At 48.4% G+C, this 21,403-nt stretch overlaps 1 protein-coding gene across 1 annotated transcript in view; it reads left to right on the forward strand.

Moving 5' to 3' along the window:
* The window catches only part of LOC135057150 (uncharacterized), a 55,684-nt gene extending 34,683 nt beyond the window's left edge, over positions 1-21,001 (forward strand). The window contains exons 4-8 of the mRNA XM_063963048.1: positions 17,090-17,297; positions 18,309-18,449; positions 19,523-19,656; positions 20,617-20,841; positions 20,923-21,001. Of these exons, the coding sequence (XP_063819118.1) occupies positions 17,090-17,297; positions 18,309-18,449; positions 19,523-19,656; positions 20,617-20,841; positions 20,923-21,001 (787 nt within the window). The remainder of the gene's footprint in view (positions 1-17,089; positions 17,298-18,308; positions 18,450-19,522; positions 19,657-20,616; positions 20,842-20,922) is intronic.
* Positions 21,002-21,403: the final 402 nt, after the last annotated feature.

Here is a 21,403-nt window from a genome sequence, read left to right on the forward strand (position 1 = left end):
AAGGCTTGTATATAGTTGTTGCTTACATAAGGGTTATGTTACAGTTGAGATCAGTCTCTGGCTGATGCTGTTTTGTTCATGCTGTTAACTGGTTTGATATATTCCATGTTGTACGGTGTGTATGGTGTGGGCTGGTGTGTATCTCGCCCCTTAGATTAACAAAAATCCTTTCCTCGTACTGTCCGTCTCCTCTGGGCACAGTTCTATAATTGAGGTCTGGAGGAGGGGTATAGAGGGAGGAGCCAGTTCACACCCATACTGAAAGTTCTTTAGAGTGCCCATGTCTCCTGCGGAGCCCGTCTATACCCCATGGTCCTTACGGAGTCCCCAGCATCCTCTACGGACTAGGAGAAAAAGATTTACCGGTAGGTTTAAAATCTTATTTTTAGTAACTCACATTCCATTCCCCATACTCATAATGAGAAATGAGATGTGGGCGAATTTAGTAAATAAGAAATACCGCAGTGTGCCCTGTGATAATAACACCAGCTCAGGCTGGCAAGATCACAGGGCAGCACTGTGATGTACACCCTTTGCCCAGCTTTCTCTGCTCCTGGTAGAGAAAGATGAGCGGCGACCGGGCTCCAGTGCAGGGCCGTTTCTTGGGGCAGGCGAGCAGTGCAACCGCACTGGGCGCCGGCTACGGCACTAACTGTGGCTCCCTGCTTCCCCCTCCTATTTCTCCCAGAGTTACCCGCTCGGGGGGCGGAGTTTCACGGAATGATGAGGTTGCGTCGTTACGTCACAACGCAACCCCGTCACTCCGCAAAACTCCCCCCCCCCCCCCCGAGCGGAGTACAGAGGGGGATCCAAGTTAGAAAGAGGGAAAATCCGGCTTGAGGAGCGACTGGTGAGGCAGGCCGAAGAGCGGTAATCGCCTCTGTAAGTATTCTCTCTCTCTCTCTCTCTCTCTCAATGTGTAAACTGGGGACACCTGCCGTAATGTGTGAAATGGGGACTCTTGCCTGCCGTAGTGTGGGTATTTAATGTATCAAGGGCATTGCGGTGTGTGGCATAATATGGTGCAGGGGGCATTACTGTGTGGGGCTTAATATGGTAGAATTTTTTTCCCTGTGGTGGTCCTGATCTGTTGGAGCAGGGTCAAAAACTGGATTGTGAGGTAGTCTTTTCAGACAGGGCCATGCCCATTTAAATGAGGCCACACCCATTTAGATGAGGCCAAGCCCCCTTGCCGAGTGCGCGCACAAGTTTTTTTTTCCATCTAGGTGTGTGTGTGTGTGTGTGGGGGCACATTTTTTATGTCATGATGGGGGGGGGGTGCATTTTTAAATCTCGCACTGGGAGCCAAATTGGCTAGAAACAGCCCTGCTCCAGTGATCAGCTATGTGTTTCCGATGGATACACAAGCTGATCACAGTGTAAAAAAAACCATACTGTACTTACCAGTCCAGGGAGCCGGTGTCCGCTGCTCCGGTGAGTGCTGCCAGGTGCTGGGTCCACCATATGTTGCGCTATGACCCCGGTGCAGTAAAGTGACGCTGCAAAGCAGCAGTGCACCTTAAAGCATCGGGGGTCACAGCGCAGAACAAGGTCCCGGCGCCTGGCAGCACTCACCGGAGCAGCGGGCACCCGCTCCAGAACTGGTAAGCATAAGAAATTTTTTTTTTTTGGGGGGGGGGCTTTTTGCGGGGCGGGGGTAGCAGCGATGGGGGAAACATGGTGGCGGTGGTAGCGACTAGCGGCGGCGAATGTGCAGCAGGACATCAGGGTATTTTTTACGAAAAATACCCCAATGATGTTGCGGAGAAGCATCGCAGGGACAGAGCTTGCCCACAAGCCCTGACCCTGCAGGCGATAATTGATAAATCCATGCGATGTACCCAGTTATCACATTGTGAGTTTGGTCTAGTTTATCACCTGTCATCAGTATCATCAGAAGCGGATGGTGATAAATAGACCTCTAATACCCGAAATATAACATGTAAAATTCTGTTATTAAAGCGAGCTCATCTTTATTATTATTATTACATTTTATTTATAAGGCGCCACATGTGTTTCGCAGCGCCGTCCAAAGGACAGTACAGGGGACAAAACATTACATTACAGTAACTAAATAACAGAAATAGAGTACAGGTAACAGAGCACCACACATTCTCAAGACATAGTACAGCTAAGATGTAAGTATCGAGGGAGTGATCATCGTAATACTAGAGGCTGGTGGTCATAGATGGAGATGAGCCTTTACTAGCAGGATAAAGATGGTCGTTGAGTAGGGGAGAGCTGTGAGTGAAATGTGCTGAGACGAGGGCTTGGATAACAAGAGGAAAGAGGGCCCTGCTCTGAAGAGCTAACAATCTATTGGGGAGGGGCGACAGACAGATGACAAGAGGTGCAGGCAAGTAGGAGGTAGCCTGATGGTAGTATGCAAGCAAAGCTAAGATGTTCACGGCATGAGGCAGGGGGTGGAGGCGCGGCTTCAGCATTGGGTTATGCATCAGAAGGGTACGCTTTGATGAATAGGTGGGTTTTTAGTGCCCGTTTGAAGCTTTGCAAGGTTGGGGAGAGTCTAATGGAGCGGGGGAGTGCGTTCCACTGAAGGGGTGCAGCACGGGCAAAATCCTGAACTCGTGCATGGGAAGCAGTAACCAGGGCGGTGGAGAGGCGACGGTCATTAGTCGACCGTAGGGGGCGGGAGGGAGTATGAAGGGAAAGGAGGTTGGAGATGTAGGGAGCAGTGGAGATAGATATGGCCTTGTATGTAAGGGTGAGGAGTTTGAAGAGGATTCTGTAGGGAAATGGGAGCCAGTGTAGATTTTGTTGAAGGGGAGTGGCAGATGTGGTGCGGCGTGAGAGGAAGATAAGCCTAGCTGCGGAGTTCAGGACAGATTGGAGGGGAGCAAGATGGGAGCAAGCGAGGCCAGTGAGGAGGACATTGCAGTAGTCAAGTCGTGAGATGACCAGTGAGTGGATGATGAGTTTAGTTGCACTCTGGGAGAGATGTGGCCTGATACGAGCAATGTTGCGTAGCTGGAAACGACAGGATTGTGCCAGAGCTTGGATGTGGGGTGCAAAGGAGAGGGAGGAGTCAAGAGTGACGCCCAGGCAGCGGAGTTGGGGAACGGGGGAGATGGTGGTGTTGTCAACAATGATGGAGATATTGGTCGGGGGTGTTGCTCTGGATGGGGGGAAGATGATGAGTTCCGTTTTGTCCATGTTGAGCTTTAGAGAGCGTTCAGACATCCAGGAGGAGATTGCAGAGAGGCAGCTCGAAACCTGAGAGAGGACAGAGGGGGACAGATCAGGAGATGAGAGGTAGAGTTGTGTGTCATCAGCATAGAGGTGATATTGAAGGCCAAATGAGTTAATGAGCACACCCAGGGAAGAGGTATACAGGGAGAACAGAAGGGGTCCAAGGACAGAACCCTGAGGGACACCAACAGGAAGGATGGAAGGGTGTGAGGTGGTGCTTGAGGCAGACACAGAGAAGGAGCGGTTAGTGAGGTAAGAAGAAAACCAGTCAAGGACAGTGCTAGAGAGGCCAGCGTTTTAGAGTGTGCCGAGGAGGAGAGGATGATCTACGGTATCAAAGGCAGCAGAGAGGTCCAGAAGGATGAGCAGAGAGAAGTGGCCCCTGGATTTGGCCGAAAGCAGGTCATTGGTGACTTTCACCAGGGCAGTCTCAGTTGAGTGGAGTGGGCGAAAGCCAGATTGTAGTGGATCGAGGATGGAGTTGTCAGAGAGGTAGCTTGTGAGACGGCTGTAGACTAGTCGTTCAAGTAATTTGGAGGCGAAAGGGAGAAGAGAGATGGGGCGGTAGTTAGTGGATGATGAGGGGTCGAGGTTGGGTTTTTTGAGAATAGGAGAGACCAGAGCATGTTTGAATGGTGAGGGGAGGATGCCGGTGGAGAGGGACAGGTTAAAGAGGTGAGCAAGATGGGAGCAGGCAGTGGGGGAGAGGGAGCGGAGAAGACGGGAGGGGAGGGGGTCCAGGGGGCAGGTGGTGGGGGGGAGGATAAGATGAGGGAGTGGACTTCCTTTTCTGAAGTCGGATGGAAGGAGGACAGGGTGGGATAGATGGAGGGGAGGGATAGAGGGGGCAGGGGAGAAGCAGAGGTGTGACGGCGGGAGATGTGTCGGATATCCTCAATTTTAGAGATGAAGAAGGAGGCAAAGTCAGTGGCAGTGAGGGAGGATGGGAGGGGAGGAGGAGGGGGGCGAAGGAGAGTGTTGAAAGTTTCAAAGAGACGGCGTGGACAGGAGGACTGAGAAGAGATGAGTGCTTGGAAAAAGGATTGCTTGGCGAGGGAAAGAGCAGAGCTGTAGGAGGAGAGAATAAACTTGAAATGGAGGAAGTCCGCCAGAGAGTGAGATCTCCTCCAGGAGCGTTCAGCGGAGCGTGAGCATTTTTGTAAGAAACGTGTTAGTTTGGTGTGCCAGCAGGGCCGGTTCAAGGGCGCAGAGCGCCCCGGGCAGGGAAGGGGCGTGGCCTAATACAGGGGGCGTGGTGAGTCACGCCCCCTGTACATTGAAAGCGCCGCTTGAATGCTGAGCGGTGCGCGATGATGTCATCGCGCACCGCACAGCAAAAGGTCCTCTCCACGAAGAGAAACTAGACGCTATGCGTCTAGATCCCTTCGTGGAGAGGACCTTTGCTGTGCGGTGCGCGATGACGTCATCGCGCACCGCTCAGCAGTTACTCTCCACGAAGGGAAACTAGACGCATAGCGTCTAGTTCCCTTCACAGGAGGCGCCGAGGACGGGGACGGCAGCGGGCAGCGGAGGCGGACGGGGGACACAGCGGGCAGCAGTGGCAGATCTTGCCACGGTGCGGCGCCCTCCGGATGGCGCCAGCGCCCTCCGGAAGGCGGCGCCCCGGGCAAAAGTCCTGCTTGCCCGTGGCAAGAACCGCCACTGTGTGCCAGGGTTGGGGTTTGGAGCGGCGGAGGGGGACAGAGGAGAGGGGGGCCACAGAGTCGAGAGCAGTGGTTAGGGAAGAGTTATAGAAGGTGGCTGCCTGGTTGGGACAAGTCATAGTGGAAAGAGGAGAGAGGAAAGTCTTGAGGGAGGACATGAAAGAGGGGTTGAGAGACCCAAGATTGCGTCTGGTGGTGGTGGGTCTGGGCGTGGAGAGGAGGAGGGAGGATGAGAGGGTGAAAGAAAGCAGATGGTGGTCAGAGAGAGGGAAGGGAGAGTTTGAGAAATCAGAGAGATCACATCGGTGGGTGAAGACAAGGTCAAGGGAGTGGCCAAGATTGTGAGTAGCGGTGGAGGTCCATTGAGAAAGTCCAAAGGAGGTGGAAAGGGTGAGAAGATTAGTGGAAGCGGCATTAGTGATGTCAATAGGGATGTTAAAGTCTCCGAGGATGACAGAGGGGAGGTCAGAGGAGAAAAAGTGGGGAAGCCAGGCAGCAAAGTTGTCAAGGAAAGGTGAACAGTGGCCAGGGGGGCGGTAGATCACTGCCACAAGGAGGTGAATGGGGTAGAAGAGGCGGATAGTGTGGACCTCAAAGGTGGAGAAGGTGAGAGAGGGCTCAGGTGGGATGACACGAAAGGTGCAGTTAGGGGAGAGAAGGACGCCCACGCCTCCACCCTGGCGACCATCAGTTCTGACTGTGTGGGTGAAGGAGAGGCCTCCGTAGGAGAGGGCAACAGGGGAGGTGGTGTCAGAGGAGGAGAGCCAGGTTTCAGTGATGGCGAGAAGGTGAAAAGAGTGGGAGATGAAGAGGTCATGTACAATGTACATATAGACCTAGGACTGGTACTTGCATCTGCTTTACATCTGCCCTGCTGCCAACCTAGATGCCCCTGCCTTCAGAGCCCTTGTCGTATTATATTATTATTATTAACAAGGGACCGCAATGCCCAGCACACCATGCAGATAATGCACAGAGGAAACATCTATACATCCATTCCATTATCTGCTGATGGTACATCTCCAGCCTAGCAGACGGGGAGTGAGGACAGACTGCACCTTCCCTATGAAATGCAGATGAGGCGTCTCCTGTGTCCCTGTGATGTAGGTGTGAGGAAGAGAATCCTGTACACTGTGGAAGTCAGATGCTAATCCCATTACTGCTCAGACCACACAGATAACACACCTGACTGACACCTTACAATGTAAAGGTGATTAGAGATGAGCGCCGGAAATTTTTCGGGTTTTGTGTTTTGGTTTTGGGTTCGGTTCCGCGGCCGTGTTTTGGGTTCGACCGCGTTTTGGCAAAACCTCACCGAATTTTTTTTGTCGGATTTGGGTGTGTTTTGGATTCGGGTGTTTTTTTCCAAAAAACCTAAAAAACAGCTTAAATCATAGAATTTGGCGGTCATTTTGATCCCAAAGTATTATTAACCTCAAAAACCATAATTTCCACTCATTTTCAGTCTATTCTGAATACCTCACACCTCACAATATTATTTTTAGTCCTAAAATTTGCACCGAGGTCGCTGTGTGAGTAAGATAAGCGACCCTAGTGGCCGACACAAACACCGGGCCCATCTAGGAGTGGCACTGCAGTGTCACGCAGGATGGCCCTTCCAAAAAACCCTCCCCAAACAGCACATGACGCAAAGAAAAAAAGAGGCGCAATGAGGTAGCTGTGTGAGTAAGATTAGCGACCCTAGTGGCCGACACAAACACCGGGCCCATCTAGGAGTGGCACTGCAGTGTCACGCAGGATGTCCCTTCCAAAAAACCCTCCCCAAACAGCACATGACGCAAAGAAAAAAAGAGGCGCAATGAGGTAGCTGTGTGAGTAAGATAAGCGACCCTAGTGGCCGACACAAACACCGGGCCCATCTAGGAGTGTCACTGCAGTGTCACGCAGGATGTCCCTTCCAAAAAACCCTCCCCAAACAGCACATGACGCAAAGAAAAAAATAAGGCGCAATGAGGTAGCTGTGTGAGTAAGATAAGCGACCCTAGTGGCCGACACAAACACCGGGCCCATCTAGGAGTGGCACTGCAGTGTCACGCAGGATGTCCCTTCCAAAAAACCCTCCCCAAACAGCACATGACGCAAAGAAAAAGAAAAGAAAAAAGAGGTGCAAGATGGAATTGTCCTTGGGCCCTCCCACCCACCCTTATGTTGTATAAACAAAACAGGACATGCACACTTTAACCAACCCATCATTTCAGTGACAGGGTCTGCCACACGACTGTGACTGATATGACGGGTTGGTTTGGACCCCCCCCAAAAAAGAAGCAATTAATCTCTCCTTGCACAAACTGGCTCTACAGAGGCAAGATGTCCACCTCATCATCACCCTCCGATATATCACCGTGTACATCCCCCTCCTCACAGATTATCAATTCGTCCCCACTGGAATCCACCATCTCAGCTCCCTGTGTACTTTGTGGAGGCAATTGCTGCTGGTCAATGTCTCCGCGGAGGAATTGATTATAATTCATTTTAATGAACATCATCTTCTCCACATTTTCTGGATGTAACCTCGTACGCCGATTGCTGACAAGTTGAGCGGCGGCACTAAACACTCTTTCGGAGTACACACTTGTGGGAGGGCAACTTAGGTAGAATAAAGCCAGTTTGTGCAAGGGCCTCCAAATTGCCTCTTTTTCCTGCCAGTATAAGTACGGACTGTGTGACGTGCCTACTTGGATGCGGTCACTCATATAATCCTCCACCATTCTATCAATGATGAGAGAATCATATGCAGTGACAGTAGACGACATGTCCGTAATCGTTGTCAGGTCCTTCAGTCCGGACCAGATGTCAGCATCAGCAGTCGCTCCAGACTGCCCTGCATCACCGCCAGCGGGTGGGCTCGGAATTCTGAGCCTTTTCCTCGCACCCCCAGTTGCGGGAGAATGTGAAGGAGGAGATGTTGACAGGTCGCGTTCCGCTTGACTTGACAATTTTGTCACCAGCAGGTCTTTCAACCCCAGCAGACTTGTGTCTGCCGGAAAGAGAGATCCAAGGTAGGCTTTAAATCTAGGATCGAGCACGGTGGCCAAAATGTAGTGCTCTGATTTCAACAGATTGACCACCCGTGAATCCTTGTTAAGCGAATTAAGGGCTCCATCCACAAGTCCCACATGCCTAGCGGAATCGCTCCGTGTTAGCTCCTCCTTCAATGTCTCCAGCTTCTTCTGCAAAAGCCTGATGAGGGGAATGACCTGACTCAGGCTGGCAGTGTCTGAACTGACTTCACGTGTGGCAAGTTCAAAGGGCATCAGAACCTTGCACAACGTTGAAATCATTCTCCACTGCGCTTGAGACAGGTGCATTCCACCTACTATATCGTGCTCAATTGTATAGGCTTGAATGGCCTTTTGCTGCTCCTCCAACCTCTGAAGCATATAGAGGGTTGAATTCCACCTCGTTACCCTTCTTGCTTCAGATGATGGCAGGGCAGGTTCAGTAGTTTTTGGTGGTGCTCCAGTCTTCTGTACGTGGTGCCTGTACGCCGAAAGTGTCCCGCAATTCTTCTGGCCACCGACAGCATCTCTTGCACGCCCCTGTCGTTTTTTAAAAAATTCTGCACCACCAAATTCAAGGTATGTGCAAAACATGGGACGTGCTGGAATTTGCCCATATTTAATGCACACACAATATTGCTGGCGTTGTCCGATGCCACAAATCCACAGGAGAGTCCAATTGGGGTAAGCCATTCCGCGATGATCTTCCTCAGTTGCCGTAAGAGGTTTTCAGCTGTGTGCGTATTCTGGAAAGCGGTGATACAAAGCGTAGCCTGCCTAGGAAAGAGTTGGCGTTTGCGAGATGCTGCTACTGGTGCCGCCGCTGCTGTTCTTGCGGCGGGAGTCCATACATCTACCCAGTGGGCTGTCACAGTCATATAGTCCTGACCCTGCCCTGCTCCACTTGTCCACATGTCCGTGGTTAAGTGGACATTGGGTACAACTGCATTTTTTAGGACACTGGTGAGTCTTTTTCTGACGTCCGTGTACATTCTCGGTATCGCCTGCCTAGAGAAGTGGAACCTAGATGGTATTTGGTAACGGGGGCACACTGCCTCAATAAATTGTCTAGTTCCCTGTGAACTAACGGCGGATACCGGACGCACGTCTAACACCAACATAGTTGTCAAGGCCTCAGTTATCCGCTTTGCAGCAGGATGACTGCTGTGATATTTCATCTTCCTCGCAAAGGACTGTTGAACAGTCAATTGCTTACTGGAAGTAGTACAAGTGGGCTTACGACTTCCCCTCTGGGATGACCATCGACTCCCAGCAGCAACAACAGCAGCGCCAGCAGCAGTAGGCGTTACACGCAAGGATGCATCGGAGGAATCCCAGGCAGGAGAGGACTCGTCAGAATTGCCAGTGACATTGCCTGCAGGACTATTGGCATTCCTGGGGAAGGAGGAAATTGACACTGAGGGAGTTGGTGGGGTGGTTTGCGTGAGCTTGGTTACAAGAGGAAGGGATTTACTGGTCAGTGGACTGCTTCCGCTGTCACCCAAAGTTTTTGAACTTGTCACTGACTTATTATGAATGCGCTGCAGGTGACGTATAAGGGAGGATGTTCCGAGGTGGTTAACGTCCTTACCCCTACTTATTACAGCTTGACAAAGGGAACACACGGCTTGACACCTGTTGTCCGCATTTCTGGTGAAATACTTCCACACCGAAGAGCTGATTTTTTTGGTATTTTCACCAGGCATGTCAACGGCCATATTCCTACCACGGACAACAGGTGTCTCCCCGGGTGCCTGACTTAAACAAACCACCTCACCATCAGAATCCTCCTGGTCAATTTCCTCCCCAGCGCCAGCAACACCCATATCCTCCTCATCCTGGTGTACTTCAACACTGACATCTTCAATCTGACTATCAGGAACTGGACTGCGGGTGCTCCTTCCATCACTTGCAGGGGGCGTGCAAATGGTGGAAGGCGCATGCTCTTCACGTCCAGTGTTGGGAAGGTCAGGCATCGCAACCGACACAATTGGAGTCGGACTCTCCTTGTGGATTTGGGATTTCGAAGAACGCACAGTTCTTTGCGGTGCTACTGCTTTTGCCAGCTTTAGTCTTTTCATTTTTCTAGCGAGAGGCTGAGTGCTTCCATCCTCATGTGAAGCTGAACCACTAGCCATGAACATAGGCCAGGGCCTCAGCCGTTCCTTGCCACTCCGTGTGGTAAATGGCATATTGGCAAGTTTACGCTTCTCCTCCGACAATTTTATTTTAGGTTTTGGAGTCCTTTTTTTACTGATATTTGGTGTTTTGGATTTGACATGCTCTGTACTATGACATTGGGCATCGGCCTTGGCAGACGACGTTGCTGGCATTTCATCGTCTCGGCCATGACTAGTGGCAGCAGCTTCAGCACGAGGTGGAAGTGGATCTTGATCTTTCCCTAATTTTGGAACCTCAACATTTTTGTTCTCCATATTTTAATAGGCACAACTAAAAGGCACCTCAGGTAAACAATGGAGATGGATGGATTGGATACTAGTATACAATTATGGACGGGCTGCCGAGTGCCGACACAGAGGTAGCCACAGCCGTGAACTACCGCACTGTACTGTGTCTGCTGCTAATATATAGACTGGTTGATAAAGAGATAGTATACTCGTAACTAGTATGTATGTATAAAGAAAAAAAAAAAAACCACGGTTAGGTGGTATATACAATTATGGACGGGCTGCCGAGTGCCGACACAGAGGTAGCCACAGCCGTGAACTACCGCACTGTACTGTGTCTGCTGCTAATATATAGACTGGTTGATAAAGAGATAGTATACTCGTAACTAGTATGTATGTATAAAGAAAGAAAAAAAAACCACGGTTAGGTGGTATATACAATTATGGACGGGCTGCCGAGTGCCGACACAGAGGTAGCCACAGCCGTGAACTACCGCACTGTACTGTGTCTGCTGCTAATATATAGACTGGTTGATAAAGAGATAGTATACTCGTAACTAGTATGTATGTATAAAGAAAGAAAAAAAAACCACGGTTAGGTGGTATATACAATTATGGACGGGCTGCCGAGTGCCGACACAGAGGTAGCCACAGCCATGAACTACCGCACTGTACTGTGTCTGCTGCTAATATAGACTGGTTGATAAAGAGATAGTATACTCGTAACTAGTATGACTATAAAGAAAGAAAAAAAAACCACGGTTAGGTGGTATATACAATTATGGACGGGCTGCCGAGTGCCGACACAGAGGTAGCCACAGCCGTGAACTACCGCACTGTACTGTGTCTGCTGCTAATATATAGACTGGTTGATAAAGAGATAGTATACTCGTAACTAGTATGTATGTATAAAGAAAGAAAAAAAAACCACGGTTAGGTGGTATATACAATTATGGACGGGCTGCCGAGTGCCGACACAGAGGTAGCCACAGCCGTGAACTACCGCACTGTACTGTGTCTGCTGCTAATATAGACTGGTTGATAAAGAGATAGTATACTCGTAACTAGTATGTATGTATAAAGAAAGAAAAAAAAACCACGGTTAGGTGGTATATACAATTATGGACGGGCTGCCGAGTGCCGACACAGAGGTAGCCACAGCCGTGAACTACCGCACTGTACTGTGTCTGCTGCTAATATATAGACTGGTTGATAAAGAGATAGTATACTCGTAACTAGTATGTATGTATTATAAAGAAAGAAAAAAAAACCACGGTTAGGTGGTATATACAATTATGGACGGGCTGCCGAGTGCCGACACAGAGGTAGCCACAGCCGTGAACTACCGCACTGTACTGTGTCTGCTGCTAATATATAGACTGGTTGATAAAGAGATAGTATACTCGTAACTAGTATGTATGTATAAAGAAAGAAAAAAAAACCACGGTTAGGTGGTACATACAATTATGGACGGGCTGCCGAGTGCCGACACAGAGGTAGCCACAGCCGTGAACTACCGCACTGTACTGTGTCTGCTGCTAATATAGACTGGTTGATAAAGAGATAGTATACTCGTAACTAGTATGTATGTATAAAGAAAGAAAAAAAAACCACGGTTAGGTGGTATATACAATTATGGACGGGCTGCCGAGTGCCGACACAGAGGTAGCCACAGCCGTGAACTACCGCACTGTACTGTGTCTGCTGCTAATATAGACTGGTTGATAAAGAGATAGTATACTCGTAACTAGTATGACTATAAAGAAAGAAAAAAAAACCACGGTTAGGTGGTATATACAATTATGGACGGGCTGCCGAGTGCCGACACAGAGGTAGCCACAGCCGTGAACTACCGCACTGTACTGTGTCTGCTGCTAATATAGACTGGTTGATAAAGAGATAGTATACTACTAATATTATATATACTGGTGGTCAGGTCACTGGTCACTAGTCACACTGGCAGTGGCACTCCTGCAGCAAAAGTGTGCACTGTTTAATTTTAATATAATATTATGTAGTCCTGGCTCCTGCTATAACCTATAACTGGCACTGCAGTGCTCCCCAGTCTCCCCCACAATTATAAGCTGTGTGAGCTGAGCACAGTCAGATATATATATACATTGATGCAGCACACTGGGCTGAGCAGTGCACACAGATATGGTATGTGACTGAGTCACTGTGTGTATCGTTTTTTTCAGGCAGAGAACGGATATATTAAATAAAACAAACAACTGCACTGTCTGGTGGTCACTGTGGTCGTCAGTCACTAAACTCTGCACTCTCTTCTACAGTATCACAGCCTCAGGTCAATCTCTCTCTCTCTCTCTCAACCCTAATCTAAATGGAGAGGACGCCAGCCACGTCCTCTCCCTATCAATCTCAATGCACGTGTGAAAATGGCGGCGACGCGCGGCTCCTTATATAGAATCCGAGTCTCGCGATAGAATCCGAGCCTCGCGAGAATCCGACAGCGTCATGATGACGTTCGGGCGCGCTCGGGTTAACCGAGCAAGGCGGGAAGATCCGAGTCGCTCGGACCCGTGAAAAAAAACATGAAGTTCGGGCGGGTTCGGATTCAGAGAAACCGAACCCGCTCATCTCTAAAGGTGATGCTACATGAGCTTCCACAGATCTGTACACCTGGGTGCCTGGCTATTTGTATATGTTACATAGACAGACGGCTGCAGGTATTGTATAGATGTGTAATGGGGGGAGGGAATATTCTCACCCCAGTATAAATGATGAGGCCTCAGAGCCATGGTCACACAACCAGTCTTGTCCTGGCCTAGCACTAAGACCTACAGTATCTCAGCTGCTGACCATTCACTATTTGCTGTAATATATCTCATCATTGAGAATATGGACCATAAGTAAGTTGTACTGTATTTATCTCTCTGTCTGATTGTATCCATCTAAATTGCTTATTTATACTATTCCATATTTGCCTGTAGAGTACTAGATGTGCAATGCTCTGCTAGTATTATAGAGATGAGTAGAGCAGAGTTGCCTACCCTCCCTCATTCTACAGGAGACTCCCTGAATAGAAGCAATCTCCCTGACTTCATGAATAGATCAGCAATCTCCCTGATTTTACCTTACCCCCATTATATAGCTGTTACATTCTTGGGGAAAAGACAAATTAGAGATATATACATTCAAATGGGATCATCAATGCCATTTCCCTGTATTGGTTATAAGGCACAATGATCCCTATGGCTACATTCATTTTAAATAAGGTTTCTCATGGCCACTTACAGTATATTTGCATATAGTATACTAACTTTGGGGCTCATTTACATTTTGATGTAAGTCATTTTCATGACACGCCTCTCAGATGTAGCAGTACACGTCCGCACTTATAGGTGTTCATTTCACAATCTCCCTGAAATGCTTTTTCAAAAGTAGGCAAGTATGGAGTAGAGGTGCAATGCTCTGCTAGTGTGTTAGTGATAAGTAGAGGCACAATGCTCTGCTAGTTTGTAATAGGGTGCAATGCTCTGTTAGTGTGATAAAGTAGAAGTGCAATGCTCTGCTATTGTGTTTGAGCTGAGTAGATGTGGAATGCTCTGCTATTGTGTTTGAGCTGAGTAGATGTGCAATGCTCTGCTACTGTGTTTGAGCTGAGTAGATGTGCAATACTCTGCTACTGTGTTAGAGATGAGTAGAGGTGCAATGCTCTGCTACTGTGTTAGAGATGAGTAGAGGTGCAATGCTCTGCTACTGTGTTAGAGATGAGTAGATGAGTAGAGGTGCAAAGCTCTGCTACTGTGCTAGAGATGAGTAGAGGTGCAATGCTCTGCTACTGTGTTAGAGATGAGTAGAGGTGCAATGCTCTGCTACTGTGTTAGAGATGAGTAGAGGTGCAATGCTCTGCTACTGTGCTAGAGATGAGTAGAGGTGCAATGCTCTGCTACTGTGCTAGAGATGAGTAGAGGTGCAATGCTCTGCTACTGTGCTAGAGCTGAGTAGAGGTGCAATGCTCTGCTACTGTGTTAGAGATGAGTAGAGGTGCAATGCTCTGCTACTGTGTTAGAGATGAGTAGAGGTGCAATGTCCTGCTACTGTGTTTGAGCTGAGTAGATGTGCAATGCTCTGCTACTGTGCTAGAGCTGAGTAGAGGTGCAATGCTCTGCTACTGTGTTAGAGATGAGTAGAGGTGCAATGTCCTACTACTGTGCTAGAGATGAGTAGAGGTGCAATGCTCTGCTAGTGTGTTAGGCTAGAGGTGCAATACTCTGCTTGTTTGTAATAGTGGAGGTACAATACTCTGCTAATGATACAGTAGAGGTGCAATGCTCTGCTACTGTGTTAGAGATGAGCAGAGGTGCAATACTCTGCTAGATTGTTAGAGATAAGTAGAGGCAGTGGTCCTAGAGAGGAGGTGGAACTCACCCCCCACCCCCAGCGCCTGTGTAAAAAAGGGGTGTGGTCACCAAATAGTATCCCCAGTTCAAATTACGGCGCGCAGTAGCACAATCTTATTAATATTACACCACATAGTAGTGTCCCTTATTCATGTTATGACACACATTAGTGCCCCTTATACAATGCCCACCTTAGTGGTAGTGCCCCTTATGTAGAGCCCATAGTATTGGTGCCCCTTATGCAGTGCCCCAGTAGTAAAGCCCCTTACGAAGTGCCACCTATGTAATGCCCTCATTAGTATTGCCCCAGTAGTTATTACCCCATTAGATATGCTTCTTGTAGTTATGCCCCCTGTAGATAAGCCCCCATGTAGTAATGCCCCTGTAGATATGCTCCCATGCTACCAGTAGTTATTCCCCCTGTAGATATGCCCCCAGTAGTTATTCCCCCTGTAGATATGCTCCCATGCTACCAGTAGATATGTCCCCTGTAGTTATGCCTCATGTATTTATTTCTCCCATGCTCCCAGTAGATATGCACCCATGTAGTATTGCCTCCAATAGATCTGCCCAAACTAGGCATACCCCCAGTAGTAATGTCCCTGGTAGTTATGCCCCCAGTAGATATGGTCCAGTGTAGTATTGCCCCCTATAGATATGCCTTCTGTAGTTTTGCCCCCTGTAGTTATGCCCACAGTAGATATGCCCCCAGTAGGTTTGTCCCCTGTAGAAATGCCACCTGTAGTCATGCCTACTGTATTTATGCCCCCATGCCCCTAGTAGATATTCCCCCTGTAATTATATCCCCAGTAGTTATGCCACCGTTAGATATGCCCTAGTAGTTATGCCCCCAGTAGTTATGCCCTCTGTAGTATTGTCCCTAGTAGATCGCCGTGGCCATGAGGTAGACATGTGCTAGGTCGACATGGAAAAAGGACGACATGAGTTTTTTTTACTTTTGTTGTTGTGACATTTTCTTAGAAAAGTGACCAGGAACCCCAATTAGTGCACAGTGTCCCCCCGCGTGGCTCGCGTGCTTCGGGCACGGTTCCCAATTGTAGTCCGCGTGGATGTAAAGTATGAAAATGGTCACAAAATTAAAAAAATTGTGAAAACCTCATGTCGGCCTTTTTCCATGTCGACCACCGTTAGATATGCCCTAGTAGTTATGCCCCCAGTAGTTATGCCCTCTGTAGTATTGTCCCTAGTAGATCGCCGTGGCCATGAGGTAGACATGTGCTAGGTCGACATGGAAAAAGGACGACATGAGTTTATTTTACTTTTGTTGTTGTGACATTTTCTTAGAAAAGTGACCAGGAACCCCAATTAGTGCACAGTGTCCCCCCGCGTGGCTCGCGTGCTTCGGGCACGGTTCCCAATAGTAGTCCGCGTGGATGTAAAGTATGAAAATGGTCACAAAATTAAAAAAATTGTGAAAACCTCATGTCGGCCTTTTTCCATGTCGACCTAATGACTGCCATCCCTTCTGATACTATTCCATGTTTGCTTTGCAGTGTAGATTAGTAATATTTGTTACTATGTGTTTCCACTGATCTGTTCTTGTCATGTGTGGGCAGTGCTTACAGAACCCCACTGGTGTGCAAATTCTGTGACACACTCAGCACACACTTTCCCAATCGCTCCCCATAAACATAAATAATATAAAGTCCTCACTGCGAGCAGGATTGCAGCAACTTCTTTGCGCACACGGATTGCGATCGCTGCAAATGCAAAGTTTGCTATTAACATCTCCTCTGCATGAATTAGGAGGGTCATTCCGAGTTGTTCGCTAGCTGTTTTTGTTCGCAGCGCAGCGCTCAGGCAAAAAAATCGGTACTTTTGCGCACGCGCGCCGTACTTTCACAATAGCCTAAGTAGTTTCACACAGGCTCTAACGAAGCTTTTCAGTCGCACTGCTGACCGCAGAGTTATTGACATGAAGTGGGCGTTTCTGGGTGGCAACTGACCGTTTTCAGGGAGTGATCGTAAAATGCAGGCGTGCCAGGAAAAACGCAGGCATGGCTGGCCGAACGCAGGGCGTGTTTGTGACGTCAAAACAGGAACTGAACAGTCTGAAGTGATCACAAGCGCTGAGTAGGTTTTGAGCTACTCTGAAACTGCTCAAAAATATTTTGCAGCCGCTCTGCAATCCTTTCGTTCGCACTTCTGCTAAGCTACAATACACTCCCAGTGGGAGGCGGCATAGCGTTTGCACGGCTGCTAAAAACAGCTAGCGAGCGTTCAACTCGGAATGAGGGCCTAGGTCCTGTATTTGAAAGATAGTTATACGAGCTTGGAAGAAACTGCACAGCTACAGCAGGGGTTTCTGGGTAATTACGACAAATTCTCGCTTGTCCTACGCAATTGTGTCCATGCATTGTTGCTGCTGCATGTTTAATCATTCCTCCATTTATTATTTGCAGGAAGGAGTTGCCGTCGGATAAAATAAAGACACCGGAAGAGTGTCGTCAGCTGCTAGTGGTGGCAAAGCCTGGATTTCTTGAAGCCATTCAGAAGGCTAAAACAGATCAGCGGCTTACAGATAAAGAAAAGCTGACCATCCTGTACTATCTGGAAGCTGTGCTCATTCTGAAGCACCTTCAACGACCGGGTGTTGTGCAAAATATGACAGTAAGTAAGATTTAGTACCACCCATAATACCTGATGCCTCGGGCCCTGATTCAGGTTCCTTCACAACTGTGGCTCATACCACAATGTTCTGCAAGTGCCAGACCCGTACTGGGGATCCGGTCAGGATCCCAGCACTCCGGATCCCTGTAGTCTGAATATCGACACCGGAATCCCAACACTGGGGGTTATTCAGGTTTGTTAGCAAACCAAAGAAACACACTAATGGGCAAAACCATGTGCACTGCAGGTGGGGCAGATGTAACATGTGCAGAGAGAGTTAGATTTGGGTGGGGTATATTGTGTCTGTGCAGGGTAAATACTGGCTGCTTTATTTTTACACTGCAATTTAGATTTCAGATTGAACACACCCCACCCAAATCTAACTCTCTCTGCACATGTTACATCTGCCCCCCCCCCCCCCCCCCCCCCCCCCTCCCCTCCGGCAGTGCACTTGGTTTTGCCCAACTGCTTACTTTTTTAGTTTGCTAACAAACATGAATAAGACCCACTGCTCAAAATACTGACACCAGGTTCCCAACATGGCAGGAGGTTAGGCACGCCTGAGGAGGGTTAGGTTTAGGCTGCGGGGAGGGGGTTCGGTGTTAGGCACCACTGGGGAGGGTCAGGATTAGGCTGTAGGGGGGGGTTAAGGTAAGGCTGCCAGGATCCTAATACCATCCCCTGTACTGCACGTGTGCAATATGGCTCTGTGACACTGGATCTGTGAGTGACAGTCTGCTGACATTTTGGGGGAGTTATGAGACCAGGATTTGTTGGATCTGTGGAAGCCGGCCTGCACAACTCCATGGGTCACACAGCCAGCCAATGGGGATGGAGGTGATCTGACGCTGTACCCTAGCATGCAGCATGGATTACTAGAGTACAGGAGACATTACCCTATTGGTGCTATTGCTGCTGCTTCTATGGAAACAGGAGTGACAGCACCTCCAGCGTCATCTGAATCAGAACCCCAAATAAACGTTACATTTTGACCTTGTTTATTACCTACAGGTGACTGAGTGGCGTCAGAGAAGAGCCCATCAATATAAAGAGGGGGATAAAGTGGTAAAGACGGCTATTATTGATATGAAGAACCAGAAAACTTCCCCCCAGCAAGATGCTGCTTTTGCTCTTGTAGAGGAAGAGGAAATGGTGCGTATCAAATGTTTCTATTGTTCTGTTTCTTCTCTTCTAGTGTAATGCAAGACACACCTCTATTCCACTGTCCACTGTGCTACCTTATTCACCTTTCTTATTTCTCAGTCTCCCATTCCTCCCCCGCACTCTGTACCCCATGGCCTCCTCTACACTAGTTTCTATTTCAAGCATTTATCTTTTTATACCTTTGTCATTTAATTAAGACATGTGACGACAAAGCAGTGTCAGACTGGGGCATGAAGGGCCCACTGGGAAACCCAATGGTAGGGGCCCATGTTTAGGGGTGTGGCCAGTCTACAGAGGGGGTGTAGCCAGGTGCCACATTGGTTTTACTATCCATTAAAGAGTGCAGGGGCTGGGCCCCTTGACATGGGTGTGGTTCATCAAATCGACAGTATCTAGGTCGACAATGTTTAGGTCGACCACTATAGGTCGACAGTCACTAGGTCGACATGGATGGAAGGTCGACATGTGCTAGGTCAACAGGTCTAAAGGTCGACATGAGGATTTTTTTTTTTGGTGTCCTTTTCTTCGTAGAGTGACCGGGATCCCAAATTAGTGCACCGCGTCCCCTCGCATGGCTCGCTTCGCTCGCCATGCTTCGGGCATGGTGCCTTCACTCCGTTACCGCTTCGCTCGGCACAGATTACCGTTCCAATCGTAGTCCACGTGGATCGTTAAGTATGAAAAAATTCAAAAAAAGATTATTTTTTTTTAAAAACTCATGTCGATCTTTAGACCTGTCGACCTAGCACATGTCGACCTAGAAACCCTGTCGACCTTCCATCCATGTCGACCTAGTGACTGTCGACCTATAGTGGTCGACCTAAACATTGTCGACCTAGATACTGTCGATCTTCAGACCGGATCCCCCTTGACTTATATATACAGGCTATGAGAGAGAGATATGTAGAATCAGATATAGTAAATTCTCCTAGTGATAATGTACCAGATTGATAACAGCAATACATTGGAGAAAATAAGCCATAGTATAAGGTAACATGTATAATGTATAATACAAGTCCAGCCCTGCAGCAAAGATGACATCTATATCTCTTTCCTTTCAGTGGTTTGATGTCTATTTCCAGAAGATCAGGCCCACGTTCTTCCACAGTGCCCGGGACAGCAAACATTTTTTCATCTCGACAAAGGGGGAAAAAATATATAATCCTTCAAATGACCTGGCAAGGTTCCACCACAGGTGAGTGACGATGACATGCATGCAACATAGAACTATAGTGGGGAAGCAGTTAGCCTCCCGACGAATGGGATCCCGGTGTTCGATTTCCCGATGCCGAGATCCCAAGGTAGGACACAAACCCGGCGTCGATATACCAACGCAAAACGGGAAGGTTAGGGTTAGGGACAGGGGAAGGGATGGTTAGGCACATAGAAGGGGAGATTAGGGTTAGGGTGAAGGCACGGGAAGGTTTGGGTTAGGGACAGGGGAGGGAGGGTTAGGCACATAGTAGGGGGGTTAGGGTTAGGGTGCAGGCACGGGAAGGTTTGGGTTAGGGACAGGGGAGGGAGGGTTAGGCACATAGAAGGGGAGGTTAGGGTTAGGGTGCAGGCACGGGAAGGTTTGGGTTAGGGACAGGGGAGGGAGGGTTAGGCACATAGAAGGGGAGGTTAGGATGCAGGCACGGGAAGGTTAGGGTTAGGGACAGGGGAGGGAGGGTTAGGCACATAGAAGGGGGGTTAGGGTGCAGGCACAGAAAGGTTTGGGTTAGGGACGGGGAGGGAGGGTTAGGCACATAGAAGGGGGGTTAGGGTTAGGGTGCAGGCACGGGAAGGTTTGGGTTAGGGATGGGGAAGGAGGGTTAGGCACATAGAAGGGGACGTTAGGGTTAGGCACCAAGTGGAGAGGGTTAGGGTTAGGCACACACAAGGGAGGGTTAGGGTAGGGAAAAGGTGAGGGTTACGGAGCTTAATGGGGGGCTGTCAGGATTCTCATGAACGGGATGACGCTGTCGGTATACACACCGCTGGCATCCCGTCCATCAGTAAGTCATACTGAAACCCTATACTGATTAAATTTCCTAATGGGGATAAGCAAAACATTGAGGGTGAGCAAAACATCTGGATTAAGCAACATATTGGTCCATTCATGCCAGTCAACATTTTCCCTATTCAATATACTATATATTATTTCCCTTTCTAGATTTAATCTGACGCCTGTGACAAGCCAGGAAATCCGCCGTGTCACGGAATCTTCTCTGCCATCTAGGTGTGCAGCTGATATGGTGAGGGCAATTGCAAGGTATATGGGACACTCAGAAACCACCGCGCAGAGGCTCTACAGGAAAAAAATAAACGATCTCATGATGGAATCTAGAAGGGTGAACATCCTGGGATCTGAGGAAGAACCTCAGGCATCAACATCAAGGTAAAAACTGTATATTATCAGGTGGAAATGCACGATAAATAATTGTCCAAAAAAGATAACATAGTCTTTTTGCTTTTCCAGAGACGTTGAAGCAATAAGAAGAAAAAAAAGGACAAGGGATGATAATGAAGATGAGGATGAATATAGAGTCGGCAGATAAGAACCACTTGGCCCGTCTAGTCTGCCCTTTTTTTTTAACAATATTTTTATCTCAAAATTTATTTGATCATTATTTCTTTGTAAGGATATCCTTATGTCTATCCCATGCATGTATATATATTGCCATACTGTCTTAGCCTCTACCACCTCTGATGGGAGGCTATTCCACTTGTCCACTACCTTTTCTGTGAAGTCATTATTCCTCAAATTTCCCCTGAACCTATTAACCATTCAAAGAAGAAATCTAACATGAAGCCCTCATGTGTCTCCTTTCTGATAGGGCCACTCCTACATTATTACTGGGGGCCACAAAGGACATCAGGACTAGGGATGAACTTCTCTTTAATTATGGTGCTAGTAATAAGCCATCTTTTGGGGGGGAAGGAGCAGAATTGTCATGGCT

The sequence above is a fragment of the Pseudophryne corroboree genome, chromosome 3, assembly GCF_028390025.1.
Source record: "Pseudophryne corroboree isolate aPseCor3 chromosome 3, aPseCor3.hap2, whole genome shotgun sequence".
Classification (NCBI taxonomy): Eukaryota; Metazoa; Chordata; class Amphibia; order Anura; family Myobatrachidae; genus Pseudophryne; species Pseudophryne corroboree.